Below are 21,267 nucleotides of genomic sequence, written 5' to 3'. Positions count from 1 at the left end.
AAACCCTTAAAAATACAAAATAAATCCCTTCTAGACGAATGATAGTCGTATTGGTGTAACACATATTATCAATTTTCCCATCTCGACAAAAAGATTCCCTGTAGCAAGAGTTATCCTTTCCATCTTAAAATATCATCCAAAGAAGGTTTTTTAAACGGTTTTAACCGCATTCCGGTGATGGCCTTCTTGCATGGAGCACTCAGGATTTGAAATAGATATTTATCGTTAGAGGAGCACACATTCTTAACATAATTGGCTTCTATCCCTTAAAAGAACATCCTCCGTTACCGACAAAATGACCGTGTTTCAAACTAGTAGCCCAAAAGTCCAGAGAGAGTTTTCATTTATATATCGTAAGGTCACGAGATCTAGTTCAAGGACGTAAGAACAAAAGGTGCTTTCATACATAACATACAAGCAGTGGACGACCGTAGTGATCCGCAGGAAGACATAACATCTCTCATTCAGGGACAGCAAGGCGCTTTAAAGCTTCCCAAACAATTCAAATATATTTCAAATCAACTGTAAAAGACACGAGCAGTTTTTAAAGCAGTGCTGAAACGTCATGCATTTCCCTCCTCGATGTAACTCAAGGTAGATGCTGCGTATCACAGCGCTCTGAGATGTGTGACACACTGTAAAGCATTAACTCATCACTGCACCCTGTATGCAAGGGCTGGTTTGCCTTCACTAACTGCACGGAGGCTCCGTCACTGGAACATTTTCATCTACAAAGCCATGTTAGGGAAACTTCCATCTTACATCTGCTCCCTGATCTCACGGAGAATTGTAAGTGAGCAATCTGGTTAGATAGATGCTAACCAATCGGAAACTGTTGGAACCTGTAAATGTTACTAAACTGTAGTCGCTGTAAGATATGTATTCATGTGGAACCTACTTGAGCAGGTCTCCTTGAAAAAGAGATCAATGATCTCAATGGGATTCACCTGGATAAACAAAGGTTTGAAATGAAATATTCAGAATCAGAATACCTTCATTCGTCCCTCAGGGGAAATGTACATTCGTTACATCAGAAAAGAGCCAAAGACAGCTTAATGTTACCTAAGCATGCGCACATTGCACATAGTTGGTATTTCACAACAAGGGGTGTTCTATATTATTATTATTATATTAGAGAGAGATCTAACTCTGCCATAATTGTGTTTGCAGCTAACGAGGAGATAGCCATCGAGCTGGAGGAACTCTACGGGGACATCGACGCTCTGGAGTTTTACCCCGGCTTGATGCTGGAGCAAACTCGACCGGGGGCCCTCTTTGGAGAGAGCATGGTGGAGATGGGGGCCCCCTTCTCCTTGAAAGGCCTCCTCGGAAACCCCATATGTTCTCCACACTACTGGAAGCCCAGCACCTTCGGGGGCCGCGTGGGCTTCGACATAGTGAACTCTGCCACGCTGAAGAAGCTGGTGTGTCTGAACACCAGGACGTGTCCTTACGTGGCGTTCAGAATACCTGCGGAGGAGAGGGAACCTGAAGGGGACAGTAAAGAAAGGACTGATGAGCTATGACTCTGAGAAAACTCCTGATGAACAAGAAGAACATCCAGTTGTTCATTTAAAAGAGGCTGCTGCTGAGAGACACTTTTTAAATGAAGCTATGATTAGAATATTTTCACCACTTCACATCAGAATCAGGTTTATCACCAGGTAGGTCGACACGTACGAGGGTTTGACTAGTAAAGTAAAACACAAATCAAACACAGATAGAGAACTATTTTAAGAACACTATAATAACACACGCCCGTCAGACCGCCTGCTGTGGCTCCGTTTCAAATCAATGAAGTTGTTTAGGATGTTTAATGCACAAAGTCAAGCAAACAATAACCGAAGGCAGGAACACATGGTCAAAAGAAAATGTCTGAAGCTAGCTGAGCACCTGAAGGCCATTGTTTCACATCCAGAGGCTGCTGCTGCTGAGAGACAGGTTTTCAATGTAGCTTTGATTAGAATATTTTCACCACTTCACATCAGGCAGGACTCCATGGTCAAATGTCTGAAGCTAGCTCACCCTGTCTGTCTTTCCACAAACCCTGACATACACCAGGTGCACTAATTACAATAAAACACAACAGTGCTCGTACACAGCCGTTCTCTCTCTACACTACTCATTTTACTAGTTGCTGTTTAGCTTGTTTCGTTTGTTTGTGTTATTGTGTGACTTTTAAAAGGGTTCGTTTTTATTCACTCACAATCACATAAATAAATGGTCGGGTCAAAGCGGGAAAACCTCCAGAAACGACTGTTCTGCGCGGGGAAAGAGCTGTTTTCGAATGACGTCTGGAGATATAAAGCACTGATATTGGCTTCTTCTACAACAGCCTTTTTAAGGTGGCTGAAGTCCATCCCCACCCACAGGAAGGAGCTCCACTCTCTACTGTGACACACTGAACCATCCCCACCCACAGGAAGGAGCTCCACTCTCTACTGTGACACACTGCACCATCCCCACCCACAGGAAGGAGCTCCACTCTCTACTGTGACACACTGAACCATCCCCACCCACAGGAAGGAGCTCCACTCTCTACTGAGACACACTGAACCATCCCCACCCACAGGAAGGAGCTCCACTCTCTACTGTGACACACTGCACCATCCCCACCCACAGGAAGGAGCTCCACTCTCTACTGTGACACACTGCACCATCCCCACCCACAGGAAGGAGCTCCACTCTCTACTGAGACACACTGAACCATCCCCACCCACAGGAAGGAGCTCCACTCTCTACTGAGACACACTGAACCATCCCCACCCACAGGAAGGAGCTCCACTCTCTACTGTGACACACTGAACCATCCCCACCCACAGGAAGGAGCTCCACTCTCTACTGTGACACACTGAACCATCCCCACCCACAGGAAGGAGCTCCACTCTCTACTGTGACACACTGAACCATCCCTCCACACACACATTATAGGATATAAATATTATTTTCTGTTCAATGCCTGAAGTCCAGTCAAAGTGTATGTTGTTTTATTTTCTAAAGAAGTGATTGCAATGCTATTTGAAGATAGTGTGGATTTTGAATTCATTTAATTAGGAAGCCATTAAAATATTTGACTCTCCATTGTCCTGAACTTCTCACATTACCATCTCCACCCCGCTGCTGTCCTGTGGCTCCTTTGTTACTTAAAGCTGAATGCTAATACAAACATAATATATGCAGAGTTCAACCAACGGGTGTGACTTTAAACATTTAGATAAACTAAGACCACACGGAGACGAAAACTAACCGTAGACGTTGGCAGAAAAGTCTTCCGTCCACTCAAGAAACGTGTCCGTCCACACGAGACCGCTCGACCCGCTGGAGTGCATATGCCGGGCCTGTAAGTGTAACACGGAGAAACATTATTAATGCTAGTGATCAACCAGAACACAAAACCACCCTCATTTGTTTTTTAAAAAGGAGTTGAGACCTCATTCTAATTTATTATTCGTATAATTTATTATTGTATTTGCTCATTTAGGTCAGGCTTGTTGGCGTAGTAAAGACAAGTGCATTTTAGCTCATGTCACATCAACAAAGCACTGGTGAGTGAGTTTAACCTTTGAGAAGATATTTTACCACCTCATGCGTCCCATAAAACGAATACTAACGAAAAAACTCATGTGTACCACGTTACAACAATACAGAGGTTTAAACGCAATTAAAACCAAAGAATGGTTCCCCTCTGACTAACTTCCTTGATCCACTCAGTTGACATGTGCTTTTCAATGTACTATCATTGTGCCTTTAGTTTGAGTTAAGGTGGTTTTATTTGCTTATTTACATGAGCGTTGTTGGCAGTAAAGAACGGTGCTTTTCAGGTCACGCTACTTTACTTCAAATAACTGAATTTGAGTCGACTAGTTTAACCTTTGAAAAGATTAATTTTACCACCGCATGCAACACACAAGACTACTTTTTGAAAGGCTGAAGAAAAACTCACCAGATGATGTTTACCATTTTACTACGAGAGGTTTTAAAGCACAAAGAATGGGTACCCTCCAAGATAAGTCAGGGGGGTCCAACTCAAACACACAGTGGGCCAACATTAAAAAATGTGTGCTAGTGGAGGGCCGGACTGGTTCAATGTTTATTGCAGAACTTATTGAAATGAACTTATTGCACATATTAAACCTGGAACTAACAAAGCTTCAATGATTGCCTATAAAAACAACATTAAATAATCAGTTGCATTCATTTCTTATGGCTCTATCTGCAGCTTCTCCAGAGTCATTTCTTATGAGTACATTTCTCCACAGGCCAACAACAGCTTCAACAAAACTATTCCCCTCAGAGAGAAAACCAAACATGCCCTGTTGTCGTGAGAGAAAGGGCAGAAGGAAACATCCATTGAACTCAGTGTGCTGCTCTGTGATGCTAGTTCAGATACTTGGCATCTCATCTTGGGTGCAAGGTCATCAATGTTTGGGCTCAGGCTCTGAGCGGAGGAGACCCTCAGGATGGAGTGAAGGTGTGCGTGCAATATACTGGAGGGCCAGATCTAATAGGAATTAGAAATTATCCTGCGGACCGAAATTAAATCCACCACGGGCCTGATTTGGCCCCCGGGCCTCGAGTTTGACACATGTGCTCTAAGTGAACATATCCACTCTCAGTTGCCATGTGTATCTTTATTAATTGCTTGTTTAGGAGAGCTTTGTTAGCAGTGGTTGTAGTAGAGAAAAGTGTATTGTATATTTGAGTTGACGATGAGGAGGATGTTGGCACCTATTATTATTAATTCCCATTATTTTTGCATTTTACTCTTCATGCTATAAGATATTTAGCTTAGGGTAAATTATTTGTCATTTACTATTAAATATGTTTGCAGTGCCATTCGTTTTGAATAATTAAGAGTGCATTTTAATTGTTGAACCTATGAATTTAAGTAAATATAAGAAGAGACAGTGAGGATTTAGGAGGTCTTAGTATAGAGTATATTTATTTTTTTCCACAGTATGTTAAATAGGCTCAATTAAGCCAAACTGACAAAGAAATAAAAAACCGGTCGATCATACAAAGAACATAAAATACAAAACCGATCCCGGTTGAGCTATTACTGGGGAAACGAAGTTACATTTTCGATCACTTAAAAACAAGATTAGTCCATTTTACAGCACATAAAAAATGCAGATGAGCAGAGCACAGAGAAAAGGACAGGAACAGTCTTTTCGGATGTGTGGTACAGTCTGGAGAAAAGGAGGAGGCGGCGTAACCGGGAATTTAGCGTCAAATTCCCCAAAAGTCTGTTTCTGAGCTTCATCGGAAATCCTTCCTCTCCCTTTAAAACCCGGCAAGAGGCAGTCGGCCTTAGAGACTACCATCGAGAGGGGGATTCAGCAACAAGGATAACGAACAACTTTCCTCGGGTGTCTCAATACGAATAGAACAAAAATAAAAAAGGGAATCACAATCAGGAATCACGTGCTAAGTCTATTAGCATAGCTAGCGGGAAGCCACGTGGCGAGCCATTCCGCACAATGTGGACTTTCACAGAACCATTCAGATTACACAGATGCATTTTTTTAGCTTAACAAATGACCTTTTATTTTCCAAATTGAGCTAAAATACTCTGTAACGTCTTATATCGTAACGGTTTTTGTTAAGGAATGTAAAAAAACACCTCATGGCTATATTCGTTTGTGCTAAGATGCTCGAGCTAATACAACATAACTACAAAACTAAGGTCAGCAAAAAACACGTGGACATTTTTTTTCTTCATCTGGAGGAGCCATCTTTGAAATACAGCCGGCCTGAAGTGATGATCTTGATACATGGGGGGAGGGGAAGGATGCTTTATTCGTATCCTTCACGGTAAGATGATCGCTCGTATCCGCCGCCCTGGCCTCTGTTTTCTCTGTAGCCTCCACCACCTCCTGAGTATCCGCCGCTGCCTCCACCGCCAGATCTGTACTGACCACCACCACCTCCGCCACCCGAACGACCCTCGGATCCGTAGCTTGATCTGTCGCCATAGCTTCTTTCTCCGCCGCCATAGCTTCTCTCACCGCCGCCATATCCACCACCTCTCCCCCGACCGAATCCGCCTCTTGAACCTCCGCGAGCGCCGCCGCCTCCACCGAATCCTCCCCTAGGACGACCGCCTTTTCCTGCCTCGTCGACGCGGATTGACCGGCCATCGAGGGTGGTTCCGTTCATGCCGTCCATTGCGTCTTTGGCATCCTCGGCGTTGTCGTACTTCACGAAGCCGAAACCGCGGGAATTCCCGGTCTCTTTGTCTCTGATCACGTCCACCTTCTCGATGGTTCCATACTTGGAGAAGGCCGAAGCCAGAGATTCCTCGTTGGTGTCGAAGCTTAGGCCGCCGATGAAGAGTTTGCCTTCGTCCGACATGTTATTTAAGTCGTTTTGAGCTTTTCAGTAGTAGGAGACTATTGAATCTGAAGAGCAGGCGCTGCAGGAGGAGGCACGGGCGCTGGTCGTGGAGACGGCTCAGGAATGATTCGCGTGAAAAAAATAAAGAATTTCGCGACGAAATGAAAAAGTGAATATCCGGTGACGGTACCACGTGGTTTCCGCCCAGTGTAAGCCCCGCCTCTTTCTGAGGAAAAAGCCGGATTTAAATTATGTCAGATCGCACTGTTATGTTAAAGAGGTACGGGGGGTTTTTCATAGGATTTAAGGTGTTATTTCGCCGTTTTTTTATCATTTAATGTTATTGTGAGGACTTTAGAATATGAACTATGAGTATTAGCTGGTCCTCACTTGGCAACAGAAAGGTGGCGGTAATGCGCCATTCAGATGGATGCAAACAGCCATACAACTCGAGAAAGAAGAAGAAGAAACCCTGTGAGAAGTGAACGTGAATACGTGTTTATAGCAGACTGTTTCCAACAATACTCACAAAATGAATAATATTTCACATGACACATGTCTTCCATACACTGTGGCATTAACATGGCATTTTGTAGACGGATAAATCAGGGGAAAAGGGTCTTTGTTCGAGACAAGTGTGTTTTATCGACAAACTCTCGCGAGATTTGATAACAAAGCCATTACGTTCGTCAAATTGTGTCGACATTTTAAATCTAACGTTGCCCAACGTTTACAAAAACGCCCTTGCTTACTGCCTTTTGTATTGTACACATGTTTGTTATCTTCCTTGATATATTAATTTAGTTATTTACGATACAAATACATTAAACTGAGCTCACAGGAGACAGGAGATTATCTTTGCTTGTTTTACCATCATGGTCTATTGAATTACATTGTCACGGGGCCATCTAGTGTTGAAATTAGGAACTGCATAGTAACACAACATGAACAAAACATCGTATTTTATCATGATATGAACTCGAAACTGTTCAAATCACGGGCACACATACGCTTTTTTTAAAAAGGGGGGGGGGTGAATACAAATAATAGGTGACATACATTCGAATAAAAATTATGCATAAACAGTTTGTTGCATTTTTATTCATTTAATTTCAAAGGTTTAATGTCACAACTACAGAATATGAACTAATCAATTCATCCAGAGATATATTTTTAACGTGGTGCCATATTGCTGTAGTTCTTGGTTGAAGTGTCCGGTTTTATTTTGGAATATTTTCTTATGGATGGATTTTGTGTTTATCACAAATACAAAAATGGTTTAATCTCCTAATTCATAGAAAATAGAAGGATACTCCAATCTCTTCTAAGGTATTTGTTTCATTGTATATTATTTATGTTTAGCTTTTCCTACGTCAGTCGAATGAACCCATGGACGTAATGCCTTAAGTGCTCACAGTAGATGTTTACAGCACGGTCACTTCAGAAAATGACCCTATTTATCACATACGATACTTTAAAATACAGCTTTTAATCGCAATAAAGTCGTAATGAGCTGTGCATCTCGACATCTTGACTGGATGTGGTCTGGTTGATATAATCGATACTAATGTAACAATGAAGTGCAAATATCAGCGTGTTTGGAAATATATGTTTCGAAGAATTAGTAAACTAACATATATTCCATATTCGGCAACACTTATTGTTCACTCGGTTTCGGGAATGTTTACACAATACCACAGTTAATGGAAACATCGCGAATCTTGGGATTCATCTTTATCTTATTGTCTTGCGCTTGCAACTGAAATTTCCGACATGTTGTTGGACATTGAAGGCATCATACTTAATGCACCAAACAGTGGTACTACATCTTACATTGGGGAAAGAGACGTCTGTAAATCAGCGTATGATTGAGTTTGGGCTTAATAAACTAGCCAGCACTAACACTTGTGTTGCCTACATTTAAATCGTTAGGGGCTAAAAGTTGTAAAATGCGTTAAAATTGAATCCAGAGGTTTTTTCTCTCTCCATTCACTGAACTGAGCAGAGACGGAGATCGGAGGCGGGGCTTAAGGGAACACTCCAATGCGCATGCCCAGTAAGCATGATCCGGGTACTTTATCCTACAGTCGCTCCATTTTGGGCTTCGAGAAAGCATTCGCCATTTGTTCTATGAATTGATGTATTACAGAATCACGACCAACCGGTTTTTTTAGGTATTCATAAAACAAGTAGAAACGGGGTTTTCTTTTGATGTTTCAATCTCTCAATGTTTCCTTTTCATTGGTGGGTATTGCTCTGAACTTGTCTTTTGTTTGATTAGCTGAGCTGCTGCTAACTAAACAGTGAAGTTATTGTCAGTTAGCAGTTAGGATGCTAGTCTAGTGGCAACAATAATGTAGCAGCAGTTTGTGAATGTCATGCACATCATGCTAAAACCATAGACTGTATATATAAACACACCTTTAGATGTGTCCTACCTGTTTTTGTACGCAGTAGTCATGACTGAGCAGGTGGTGGTGTATTACTTTAACTGTTTCCAAATGAAGAATTGTCCAGAGGGAAGTCCTCCTCTCACTTCCGTCTTCACAACAACACTGGTCCTGTGACAGATCCAGTGACAGCATGGGCGGTTCTACTATTCAACATATATTTAACTTATCATATCCTTCCTAAAGCCAAACAAGTGACATGTAATGTGCTACTACTCATCTACCTTCATTACCAGTGATAATTACCACAATACCACTTTACCTCAGCCACAATGCAGACTCTGCATTACATTAATGCACACAATGTACAACAATATCGTTTTTTAAAATTATTTTGTATTATTACTGCCAACTTGTATTCCTTCTTAGTCCATTCCATTGCAATGTAAATACTGTTATATTTTACTATGTTTTATTATTATTTTAAATATTTTTCTAGTTCTCTACCTGTGTTTTTTAATCTTTGTTTTACTTTTATATATGCACCTGCACCACGACACCAAGTCAAATTCCTCCTATGTGTTTACCTACCTGGAAATAAACGTGTTTGTCTGAAAGATATTACAATCATTAGCCTTTGATCATTTGATTTCCTTACTTACATGAGATGTTCTTTTTTAAATGTTCTTTTGACTTTTTATTTTACAGACAGTGTCGACACCTGAGTCTTAATTCATACTCAAGAGTGATTCGGTCCTTCTGAAGTATGGCAGTGTATATTCTGAAGATATATGGTTCTTAATTTGAGTCTGTGAAATAGATCATTTTCATTGTGGAACCATCTCACACTGTCATATACTTACTTATGGTTTATTCAGTTTGTGTTTAACTTTGTTAAGCCTATAATCTTGAGTTCATCCTCCTTCTTTTCCCTAACTTTGAATGTATTTTAAGTGATGTTGTTGAATGTATTCCTTTAGCCCCTAATATTTGATATTTATCCATCCAACCACTTATTACATGTAAGATTTAATTTGGATAACAATTCATGTGGAAAGATATTGAGACTGTAGAACATATACAGTCTCTAATATATGTTGGCTCATGTTTCAGAGCTGGCTTCAATGTAAAGGTATTATTCTATGTTATCATGTTTTATCAAACCACTGTAAAGCGTCTTTGAGCACCTGGAAAAGCGCTTTGAAATAAAATGTATTATTATTATTAATTAATACACCCTATAACTGTGATGTCGATTAAAGCCACAGCACTTATGGAGATAGATGGTCTCACATGCAGAGCACACAGCACACAGTGACATTTGTTCTCTGCATTTAACCCATGCTAGTGCCAGGAGTCTAGTACTAGGAGCAGTGGGCAGCTATTGTACAGCGCCCGGGGAGCAATGGGAGCGAGGGGGGAAGGGGGATGTCCGGTGCCTTGCTCAAGGGCACCATGGCAGGGCAGAAGGTGAACTGGGACCTCTCCAAGTAGCAGTTCACACCCAATATTTAGGTCGGGGACTTGAACCGCCGACCCTACAGCTCACAGTCCAAGCCCCTACTGACTGAGCCACTGCCGGACGATCTCTGCATTTGACCCATCCTAGTGTTAGGAGCAGTGAGCAGCCATTAGGTCGGCGCTCGAGGAGCAGTGTAGGGACAGCGCCTTGCTCAGGGGCACCTCTGTAGTCACTTGGTCGTTCCGAGACTAGGATGACAGAAGGATAACAACGTGGACTTTCTGTTAAACAACTTGATTTTGTTGAGCAGAGATGTTATTCATAAATGTTCATATTTGAAAGCTAAACCTCATATCAATGGATGGAAAAATGAACTCAACGTTTTAGCAAAGTCCCTCCAATCCATGAGACAAAAACACCCAGAAACTTTTCTCATTATTGGACTTATTTATGTTGCTTGAATAGGACCCGCACATGTTCGTAAAGCAAAAACATTGCATTTTCTGATTAAACACAGTCTGAAGAAGAGTTGAGAAAAGTTGGTGGTTTTTTCAACTTTATTAAACAATTATTTCCATACATCATGAAAAGGTAAATGGACTGTACTTATATAGCGCTTTATCCAGTCTTTACGACCCCTCAAAGCGCTTTACATACATGTCATTCACACAGAGCAGTGTACCTACTCTTCGAACAAGCATTCATACACATCGGGAGCAACTCAGGGTTAAGTATCTTGCCCAAGGATACATCGACATGTTGACTGCATGGGCTGGGATCGAACCCACAACCTTCTGGTTGAAAGACGACCGCACTCCCTCGCAGCCACAGTCGCCACAGGCACAGTGTTCATTACATGAATTCAAAAGAGGGCATTATGAACAGAAAACAGCGAAGTTGTCATTCAGGAATTAAGGTGTTTAAAAACGTGTATAACTGATGGGTTTTTTCATGTTTACAAAATGTAATACATGTTTATTCATTAATAAAAGCAATAAATACTGAGGACATTGTGAGAAAGCGACATTTGTGTATAAAATGAAAAGGTGGAATTGTATAATATGTTAAAAACCGGAATGTTTTGCTCGTTTAGTCAACACGGGAAAGCATCATAAGGTCATTACCAATCTTGTTAATGCATTATTTCAGGATGACCATATGTTGGTACTTTCATACTTCACTTTGACCTCATCTTATCTCAACAAAGTCATGTTGAATAATTCATATTTAAATATCCCTGAGGTTCAAACATAGCAGAATATTTGTTGATTTGTGTTGATATCATGTGTCTACCTTATTCTCTTAAAACCTCCAACAATATCCGTCTCGTGAAGAGAATATTACGAAAACATGCATTCTTGTACTCAGGAGGGTACAGAGGTTTACTCACAAAGTACACAGTAAAAGTACTTCATAATACTCGTTGGAGTAGTCACTATATAACCAACAGTGTCAGTCTCATGAAGAATTGATAGCAAACAATATGTTTTATCCCTCATCAAAGATGGGAGAATTAGCTCGTATGGGGACTGACAGAGGATTACTCACAAAGTACACAGTAAAAGTACTTCATTATTTTGGTAGTAGTCTAACCAGTCCAACAGCATCAGTCTCATCACACAGCAGCAAGACAGGCGTTCATGAACTCAAGCTGTCTTTGGCTCTAATAAAGGTATTCTGATTCTGATTCAGGAGGGGACTTAGACAGAGGATTACTCACAAAGTACACAGTAAAAGTATTTCATAGTACAACTGATAGTTGTCTAATTCCAACTGATTCCAACTATATCAGTCTTTTGAGGAACTTATGGCAGTATATATGTTTATCCCTCATCAAAGATAGCAGAGGTAGCTTGTTTTTGTACTTAGACAGAGGATTACTGAAAAAGTACACAGTAAAAGTACTTCAATGTGTTTTTGGAAGTAGTCTAACCAGTCCAACAGTATCAGTCTCATGAAGAATGGATGGCAAATAGCTTGTTTGTACTCAAAGGGGGACTTTGACAGAGGATTACTCAAAAAGTACACAGTAAAAGTGCTTCATTGTTTTGTTGGTAGTATTCTAACTAGTACTGAGTGCAACAGTATCAGTCTCATGAAGAACTTATGGTCAAACATTTGTGTATCCCTCGTCAAAAGTAGCAGGAGTGTCTTATTTCTGAACAGCTCAAACATGGGGCACACTAGCCAATCAGAAGCAAGCAGGCACTGGAGACCCACCCACCAATGAAAAGGAAACATTGAGAGAAACAACAAAAGCACATCCCGTTTCTACTTGTTACTAATACCTACAAAAAACTAACGGTGAAAAGGTACCGTGGTCGTGATTCTACAATACATCAATTCATAGAACAAATGGCGAATGCTTTCTCGAAGCCCAAAATGGAGCAACTGTAGGATAAAGTACCCGGATCATGCGTACTGGGCATGCGCATTGGAGTTTTCCCATAAGCCCCGCCTCCGATCTCCGTCTCTGCTCAGTTCAACGAATGGAGAGAGAAAAAAAACTCTGGATTCAGTTTTTAACGCATTTTACAACTTTTAGCCCTTAACGATTTAAATGTAGGCAACACAAGTGTTATTGCTGGGTAGTTTATTAAGCCCAAACTAAATCATACGCTGATTTACAGACGTGTCTTTCCCCAATGTAAGATTTAGTAACACTGTTTGGTGCATTAAGTATGATGCCTTCAATGTCCAACAAAATATCGTAAATTTCAATTGCAAGACAAAGACAATAAGATAAAGACAACAAGATTCGCGATTTTTCAATTAACTGTGGTATTGTGTAAACATTTCAGAAACCGAGTGAACAATAAGTGCTGCTGAATCTGGAATATATGTTAGTTTACTAATTCTTCGAAACATATATGTCCAAACATGCTGATATTTGCACTTCATTGTTACATTAGTATCGATTATATCAACCAGGCCACATCCAGTCAATATGTTGAGATGCACAGCTCATTACGGCTTTATTGCGATTAAAAGCTGTATTTTAAAGTATCGTATGTGGTAAGTAGGGTCATTTTCTGAAGTGATCGTGTTGTAAACATCTACTTTACTGTGAGCACTTAAAGGCAACACGTCCATGGTTTCATTCTATCGACGTAGGAAAAGCTGGATGTTGCTGGAATCGTTATTATGCAAAGATTTAAATGTATATATATATATATATAAACATAAATGATATACAATGAAACAAATACCTTAGAAGAGATTGGATTATCCTTGTATTTACTGTGAATTAGGAGATTAAACCATTTTTGTATTTGTGATAAACAAAAAATCCATCCATAAGAAAATACTCCAAAATAAAACCGGACACTTCAACCAAGAACTACAACAATATGGCACCAAGTTAAAAATCTAACTCTGGATGAATTGAGCGGTTCATATTCTGTAGTTGTGACATTAAACCTTGAATAAAAATGCAATACAAATGAACTGTTTATGCATCATTTTTATTCGAATGTATGTCACCTATTATCTGTATTTCCCCCTTTTTTAAATGTGTATGTGTGCCCGTGATTTGAACAGTTTCGAGTTCATATCATGATAAAATATGATGTTATGTTCATGTATATTTAAATACTTTATATAAGTATTACTATGCAGTTCCTAATCTCAACACTTGATGGCCCCGTGAAAGACAGGCAAAAATCATTTCCTGTCTCCTGTGAGCTCAGTCTAATGTATTTACATTGTAAATAACTAAATTAATATATCAGGGAAGATAACAAACATGCCTACAATACAAAAGGCAGAAAGCAAGGGCGTTTTTGTAAACGTTGGGCAACGTTAGATTTAAAATGTCAACACAGTTCGACGAACGTAATGGCTTTGTTATGAAATCTCGCGAGAGCTGGTCGATAAGACACATTTGCCTCGAACAATGACCCTTTCCCCCTGATTTATCCGTCTAAAAAATGCTATGTTAATGCCACAGTGTATGGAAGATCTGTCATATGAAATATGACTCATTTTGTGAGTATTGTTGGAAACAGTCTGCTATAAACACGTATTCACGTTCACTTCTCACAGGGCTTCTTCTTCTTCTTTCTCGAGTTGTATTGCTGTTTGCATCCATCTTAATGGCGAATTACCGCCACCTTTCTGTTGCCAAGTGAGGACCAGACAATACTCATAGTTCACATTCTAAAGCCCTCACAGTAACATTAAATGGATAAAAAACAAAGAAATAACACCGTAAGTCCTATGAAAACCTCCCCGTACCTCTTTAACATAACAATGCGATCTCACATTATAATTTAAATGCGGCTTTTTCTCAGAAAGAGGCGGGGCTTGCACTGGGCGGAACCCACGTGGTACCGTCACCGGATATTGCCTCTCAGTGCGGCCTTAAAGATCCATGCGCCTGTTCCATGCGGTCATTTCTAAGCCGTTTGTACGACAAGCACCCGTGCCTCCTCCTGCAGCTCCTGCTTTTCAGATTCAATAGTCTCCTACTACTGAAAAGCTCAAAACGACTTAAACAACATGTCGGACGAAGGTAAACTCTTCATCGGCGGTCTCAGCTTCGACACCAACGAAGAATCTCTGTCTGCGGCCTTCTCCAAGTATGGAACCATCGAGAAGGTGGACGTGATCAGAGACAGAGAGACCGGGAATTCCCGCGGTTTCGGCTTCGTGAAGTACGACAACGCCGAGGATGCCAAAGACGCAATGGACGGCATGAACGGAACCTCCCTCGATGGCCGGTCAATCCGCGTCGACGAGGCAGGAAAAGGCGGTGGTCCTAGGGGTGGCGGCGGATCAAGAGGCCGCGGAAGAGGCGGATATGGCGGTGAGAGAAGCTATGGCGGCGGTGGAGGAGGAGATAGAAGCTATGGTGGCGGCGGAGGAGACAGAAGCTATGGCGGCGGAGGAGGAGACAGAAGCTATAGCGGAGGAGACAGAAGCTATGGCGACAGATCAAGCTACGGATCCGACAGTCGTTCCGGTGGTGGTGGTGGCAGCGGCGGTGGCTACAGATCCGGCGGAGGCGGCGGCGGATACTCACGAGGTAGTGGTGGAGGAGGCGGCGGCGGTGGCTACAGAGACAACAGAGGCAGTCGCGATGGCGGATACGAATAAAGCATTCTTCCCGCTGGCTTAAAAACAGTGGTTTAAATATAATTGTGTTGATATGGACTAAGTAAAAGTTGTGTTTTCCCAGCAAGCTCCATTCACGGTGACAGAGCGCCATAATACTTTGACTTTGATTTGATTTTGATAATAAACAGCCTCAGGCCTTGTGAGTCACACATGAAATAGGTGAGTGTTTTTTTTATTGTTATCCGGGTAGCCATTGCAAGAAGGTGAAATCGTCGCCTAGTGACACAAAGGACTCCAGATAAACTCTTAACATGCTCTTTGATCCAGTTTCAACATGTTCTACTTACCTCTGCTTTTTGAGAGAAAACTCCCATAATGTCTGATCGAGATAGTTAGGATCTGAAAGGAGAGCAAAACAGTCAAGGTTTCACAATATTCTGTGAAACCATTTAGCGAAATCCTTCAGTCAATTTCACGGAAATATACATTTTTTTTATTTTAACCCAGACCATGTAACTAGTTAGTGTATTTTGCCTGGGATATTTGTTGCAGGGTAAAATTGTCAATTTCCAGTTACAGTATGTCTAAAGAAATCCACAATCATCCTAAATCCTGCAATGATATCAACTGCTGTTCCCAGTCAGTGTAGAGTAAGTCCACACTGACTCTGTATGTGATCATAATAAAGGTTTACAATTTAATATTGAGTTTTCTTTTGGGGGGGATTTTTAACTCTTCAGTGATTGTATGTAAAACCCTCTCAGACAAATGTGTAACTTCTGAGATTTGACTATAAAAACATTAAATTTGAGTAATACCTTACGTCTGCATTACGACGAAGCTCATTTAGAGCCGTAAATAAGTATAAATCAAATTCTGACTAATCATGATCAAACCTCATAGAAAAAACCCAACATCTTTAGAGTTTAAGGAACAGTACGTTTCATTTAAACAGTTTCTATTTTTTCAATGCACAATTTGTAGTGTCATGGCGGTGCTAGTCCGTGGCTGCTGCCGCCTCAGAACAATTCCTCCAGAAATGTAGGCAATTATTTTACTCATAATATAAATCTCCTTTTTTTAATGTTGACATTTCCATAGATCGTGTAAAACGTTTTAATTTATTTTTGCTTTGAAATAAAAGTTGTGGCTCATCGGTCCTTTGTGAGAGAATCTCTAATATCCGAGTGCAAGTGAATGCAGCACAAGACGCGATCTTGTAACTCCTCCCCCGGTCCTGGCGCGAACGAGGAAATGTGATTGGCGGAGATTCCATTTGAACGGACAGCACAAAACGAGAAGCATCCGGACCTATGACCCGGACCCAAGTAGAGGACTCAGGAATGAGGTATTTGCGGTTTACATTGACAGAGAAGACGCTGTCAAGGTTGGCTGTACTCAGCATTGAATCAATACGCACTAAAGCTTTGGATCTTACTCAGTTGGTGAGGCGTTTTGCTGAACAACATGGCTGCATTCAGCTGTTATAGGCAAGGCAGTTTTATATAACACCTTTCAGTGCGCGACAATTCAAAGTGCTTTACAAAATAATAAACAAAAGACATTTAAGAATAAATACAGCATAAACACATTATTAAATGGCATTTAAAAACAGGCATAAAAAAGACAATGAAATAAAATAAATCAACACAGCAGGTACAGAACACATGAATAAAAGGCATTCTGCAGTCAATTAAAAGCAGCAGCAAATAGATATGTTTTTAGTCTGGTTTTGAAAATAGGAAGTGTTTCAGCGGACCTGCTCGATTCAGGCAGATTGTTCCAGGTTGTTAGGGGCATAATATCTAAACGCTGCTTTTCCATGTTTAGTTCTTATTCTTGGAGCAGACAGAGAGCAGACCCGTGTGTAAATGGTGTACTTTTCCTCCACTACATGTATTTAATACCTTCAGTTACTTCACAGATGTGGATGAATGATGTGAAATCTAATCACGTGTTAAATCAGACTTTAGTTCCACCTGGAGTAAATCCACCAGCTACCCTGCAGAATACAAAGTACTTCAAACTAGCTGAACAAAAATATAAACGCAACACTTTTGTTTTTGCTCCCATTTCTCATGAGATGAACTCAAAGATCTAAAACATTTTCTATAAACACAAAATAACCATTTCTCTCAAATATTGTTCACAAATCTGAAAATATCTGTGATAGTGAGCACTTCTCCTTTGCCCAGATAATCCATCCCACCTCACAGGTGTGGCATATCAAGATGCTGATTAGACAGCATGATTATTGCACAGGTGTGCCTTAGGCTGGCCACAATAAAAGGCCACTCTGAAACGTGCAGTTTTGCTTTATTGGGGGGGTCCGAAAACCAGTCAGTATCTGGTGTGAAGGGTAGGGGTAGGGTTAGGGTAATGTTGTGAATCGAGTGGCCCATGGTAGTGGTGGGGTTATGGTATGGGCAGGCGTATGTAATGGACGATGAACACAAGCCACTCGATTCACAACATTACCCTAACCCTACCCATCACACCAGATACTGACTGGTTTTCGGACCCCCCCAGATCCCCCCAATAAAGCACAACTGCACGTTTCAGAGTGGCCTTTTATTGTGGCCAGCCTAAGGCACACCTGTGCAATAATCCTGTGAGGTGGGATGGATTATCTGGGCAAAGGAGAAGTGCTCAATATCACAGATCTTTTCAGATTTGTGAACAACATTTGAGAGAAATGGTTATTTTGTGTTTATAGAAAATGTTTTAGATCTTTGAGTTCATCTCATGAACAATGGGAGCAAAAACAAAAGTGTTGCGTTTATATTTTTGTTCAGTGTAGCTGCACCTTTACCAGCTTTGAGAACACTTTCATGATCAATCATTATAAAACATATCATATATATTATTCTGAAATGGACCAATCTGCACAACGACTACTTTTACTGTCTTTCACTATATTTTGATGATAATACTTTTCTCCTTTCACTTGAGGAACATTTTGAATGCAGGACTTTTACTGTAACAGAGTATTCCTACACTCTGGTACTTCTACTTTTACTCAAGTACAAGATCTGAGTACTTCTACTTTTACTCAAGTACAAGATCTGAGTACTTCTACTTTTACTCAAGTAAGATCTGAGTACTTCTACTTTTACTCTAGTACAAGATCTGAGTACTTCTACTTTCACTCAAGTACAAGATCTGAGACCCGACCCAGAGGACCCGAGACACCTTGATGGTTCATAGTTATGCAGGAGATCGTTGATATACTTTGGTCCTAAACCATTTAGTGATTTAAAAACTAGCAATAGTATTTTAAAATCAATTCTTTTTCTGACTGGAAGCCAGTGTAAAGATTTCAGAACCGGACTGATGTGATCCACTCTTTTAATGTTAGTGAGGACTCAGCAGCAGCTTTCTGATGGATGTTTTTGTCAGCCCTGTGAAGACACTATTACAGTAGTCGAGTCTACTAAAGATGAAAGCATGGACAAGCTTTTCTAAATCCTGTTATAGGCATGCCAACTTGGATGATTAGGATGATGACCTTGTATATGTGTATATATTTTTCTTCTTTGTGGGGGTCTGCCCCCAAAAAACAGTTTCAAGTCCTGAGAAAGTCAAATAAGACATAAAACACTGCCAGCCAAAAAAAAGTAACCATTTTGATTGAACTAGGCCAGTAGGACTTTCCACTGGATCATAACTTATATGTTTTAGCTGAATACACGTTCAACCCTAACAGATGCAGTTAGTTCTTTAATGTTTGTTCTTTCTGATGTAAAGTCAAGGTTGTAACATTGCAATAAAGTCGTTCCTTTGAATCTTTAGAATTTTGATTTATGATAATAATTACTTCAAATTTGAAGGAGAGTGAGCAAGCATCTTGAGGAACATTCATCATTAACTCCTCCAAAAAATATAGTTTATTCAATAATAAATGAATATGTGAATCATAACAGTGATTGACAGCTGATAGGAATAATATGATTGTTAATATTATCATATTCATACAGACAAACATCGATGAAGCAGTTCATTCATGTATTTGATTGATTGATACATTTTATTTCACACAAGTAAAATAAATAATTACAAAACAAAACAAATGTTGCAGTGCATAGTCATGTAAGAGAAATCTAAACAAAAAATGACATTTACAACAACAACAGCATTAGCAACATAAACAGTCCCACGTCTCGTGTTCGAAAAGGAGTGAGAAGAAGTATCATTTATTTAACCTCACCCCCTTGTCCCTAAATGATTTATAATCTGCAATAATTATCATTATTATTATTGTTGATTGACATATGTACATATACACATATAGACATATATGCACATATACACACACCTACATACTCACACATATACACATATAGACATATATGCACATATACACACCTACATACTCACACATATACACATATAGACAGATATGCACATATACACACCCACATACTCACACATATGTACATACACATATACACATATATGCACATATACACACCTACATACTCACACATATACACATATGTACATACACACATACACATATAGACATATATGCACATATACACACCTACATACTCACACATATACACACAGTCAAACACCTTCCCCATCCCTGTACCTCCAGAAAATCATTTCTCTGTATTTCCTCTTGAACTGGTTCATGTCTGGACTTCGCTTTAGCTCCACATTCACACTGTACTTATTGCAGCAGTCTGCATAGCTTTGGTTCCCCTGCTGGTCTAAGAGTGAAACCAACTCATTCAGTTAAAATTCATTAAATGATGTGTGCCACCTTATATATTTATATTTAAGGCTTTACTGATGTTCCACAATAATGTCACCTAATGTCATTGAGTTAAAATATTAATATTGTGGCTTTCCAAGTGAACATTGATTGATATGACTGGGATTAAATCAGCATATACTTCTGCCAGGGGATGCTACCCCTCAAAATCTCCTGCCACCCTCTTTCCACCCCATGCATATTTGTCTAGATGCTAGTGCCTGGTGCTAGTACCCAAATCTACGAATAGCAGCTAAAAGAATGAGAGGTTTATCATAAGAACACTGAAGTTCTTCCATGTGGTGCACAACGGTTTACTTACTTTCCAACAAAGGGCTCGTATGCCTCCTTCAAACGGGATTCCTAGGTTGAATAGAAAAGAGGATGTTCAAATACAGAACAATGAAATACTCAGATAAATAAACATTAAGATGTTAAAGTTACCGCTGAAGCACAGCTCCCTCAGCGTCTTCAGATTGATGTTCTCTTCACTCAACGCTACTTTGAATTCCTGTATTCTGAAATGAGACAGGAGGTGAGAACCAGTTTAATATCTGATGTACGCTGAGTACTACAATGTCAACGTACGATACATTAACAGACATTTATTTATTAATGGGGGAGCATTCTGTACGTTCATTAGTTAGTTTGTTAGAATGAGTTATAGACACTATGGGATGGGAAGGTTTAAAGAAGGAATTAATAACACAAAATTAAACAAGACGTGCAATACACAGACACACACAATGGTGGACGTTTTTCTACACCATGGCATGTGTAAATGGTGTACTTCTACTCCACTACATGTATTTATACCTTTAGTTACTTCACAGATGTGGATGAATGATGTGAAATATAATCAAGTGTTAAATCAGACTTTAGTTCCACCTGGAGTAAATCCACCAGCTACCCTGCAGTATACAAAGTACTTCAACTAGCTGCACCTTCACCAGCTTTGAGAACACTTTCATGATCAATCATTATAAAACATATCATATATATTATTCTGAAATGGACCAATCTGCACAACGACTACTTTTACTGTCTTTCACTATATTTTGATGATAATACTTTTCTACTTTCACTTGAGGAACATTTTGAACGCAGGACTTTTACTGTAACAGAGTATTCCTACACTCTGGTACTTCTACTTTTACTCAAGTACAAGATCTGAGTACTTCTACTTTTACTCAAGTACAAGATCTGAGTACTTCTACTTTTACTCAAGTACAAGATCTGAGTACTTCTACTTTTACTCAAGT

General features: G+C 40.1%; 3 protein-coding genes and 1 long non-coding RNA gene across 4 annotated transcripts in view; 2 read left to right on the top strand and 2 right to left on the bottom strand.

Annotated features, from left to right (window-relative positions):
* LOC117546073 (prostaglandin G/H synthase 1-like) overlaps positions 1–3,079 on the top strand; it is a 45,113-nt gene extending 42,034 nt beyond the window's left edge. The window contains 1 exon segment of the mRNA XM_034216160.1: positions 1,171–3,079. Coding sequence (XP_034072051.1) covers positions 1,171–1,526 — 356 coding nt within the window. The 3' untranslated portion in view covers positions 1,527–3,079.
* Positions 1,224–8,891, bottom strand: LOC117546074. The gene is made up of 3 exons (XR_004568934.1): positions 8,775–8,891; positions 3,248–3,338; positions 1,224–1,488 (listed from the first exon to the last, which is right to left on the bottom strand). It is a non-coding gene; the product is annotated as an uncharacterized LOC117546074 (long non-coding RNA).
* Positions 4,919–6,502, bottom strand: LOC117546072 (cold-inducible RNA-binding protein-like). Its single transcript, XM_034216159.1, has one exon. It carries the CDS (start codon positions 6,352–6,354, stop codon positions 5,797–5,799), a length of 558 nt encoding a protein of 185 aa, XP_034072050.1. The 5' UTR covers positions 6,355–6,502; the 3' UTR covers positions 4,919–5,796.
* A 5,666-nt stretch (positions 8,892–14,557) lies between the features above and the next one.
* On the top strand, positions 14,558–15,947 carry LOC117546067 (cold-inducible RNA-binding protein A-like). Its single transcript, XM_034216149.1, has one exon. The coding sequence runs from the start codon at positions 14,689–14,691 to the stop codon at positions 15,283–15,285; it is 597 nt and encodes a 198-aa protein (XP_034072040.1). The 5' UTR covers positions 14,558–14,688; the 3' UTR covers positions 15,286–15,947.
* The last annotated feature ends 5,320 nt before the right edge of the window (positions 15,948–21,267 follow it).

The sequence above is a fragment of the Gymnodraco acuticeps genome, unplaced genomic scaffold (genome assembly GCF_902827175.1).
Source record: "Gymnodraco acuticeps unplaced genomic scaffold, fGymAcu1.1, whole genome shotgun sequence".
NCBI classification, from domain to species: Eukaryota; Metazoa; Chordata; class Actinopteri; order Perciformes; family Bathydraconidae; genus Gymnodraco; species Gymnodraco acuticeps.
This window is presented reverse-complemented; position numbering and strand designations above follow the sequence as displayed.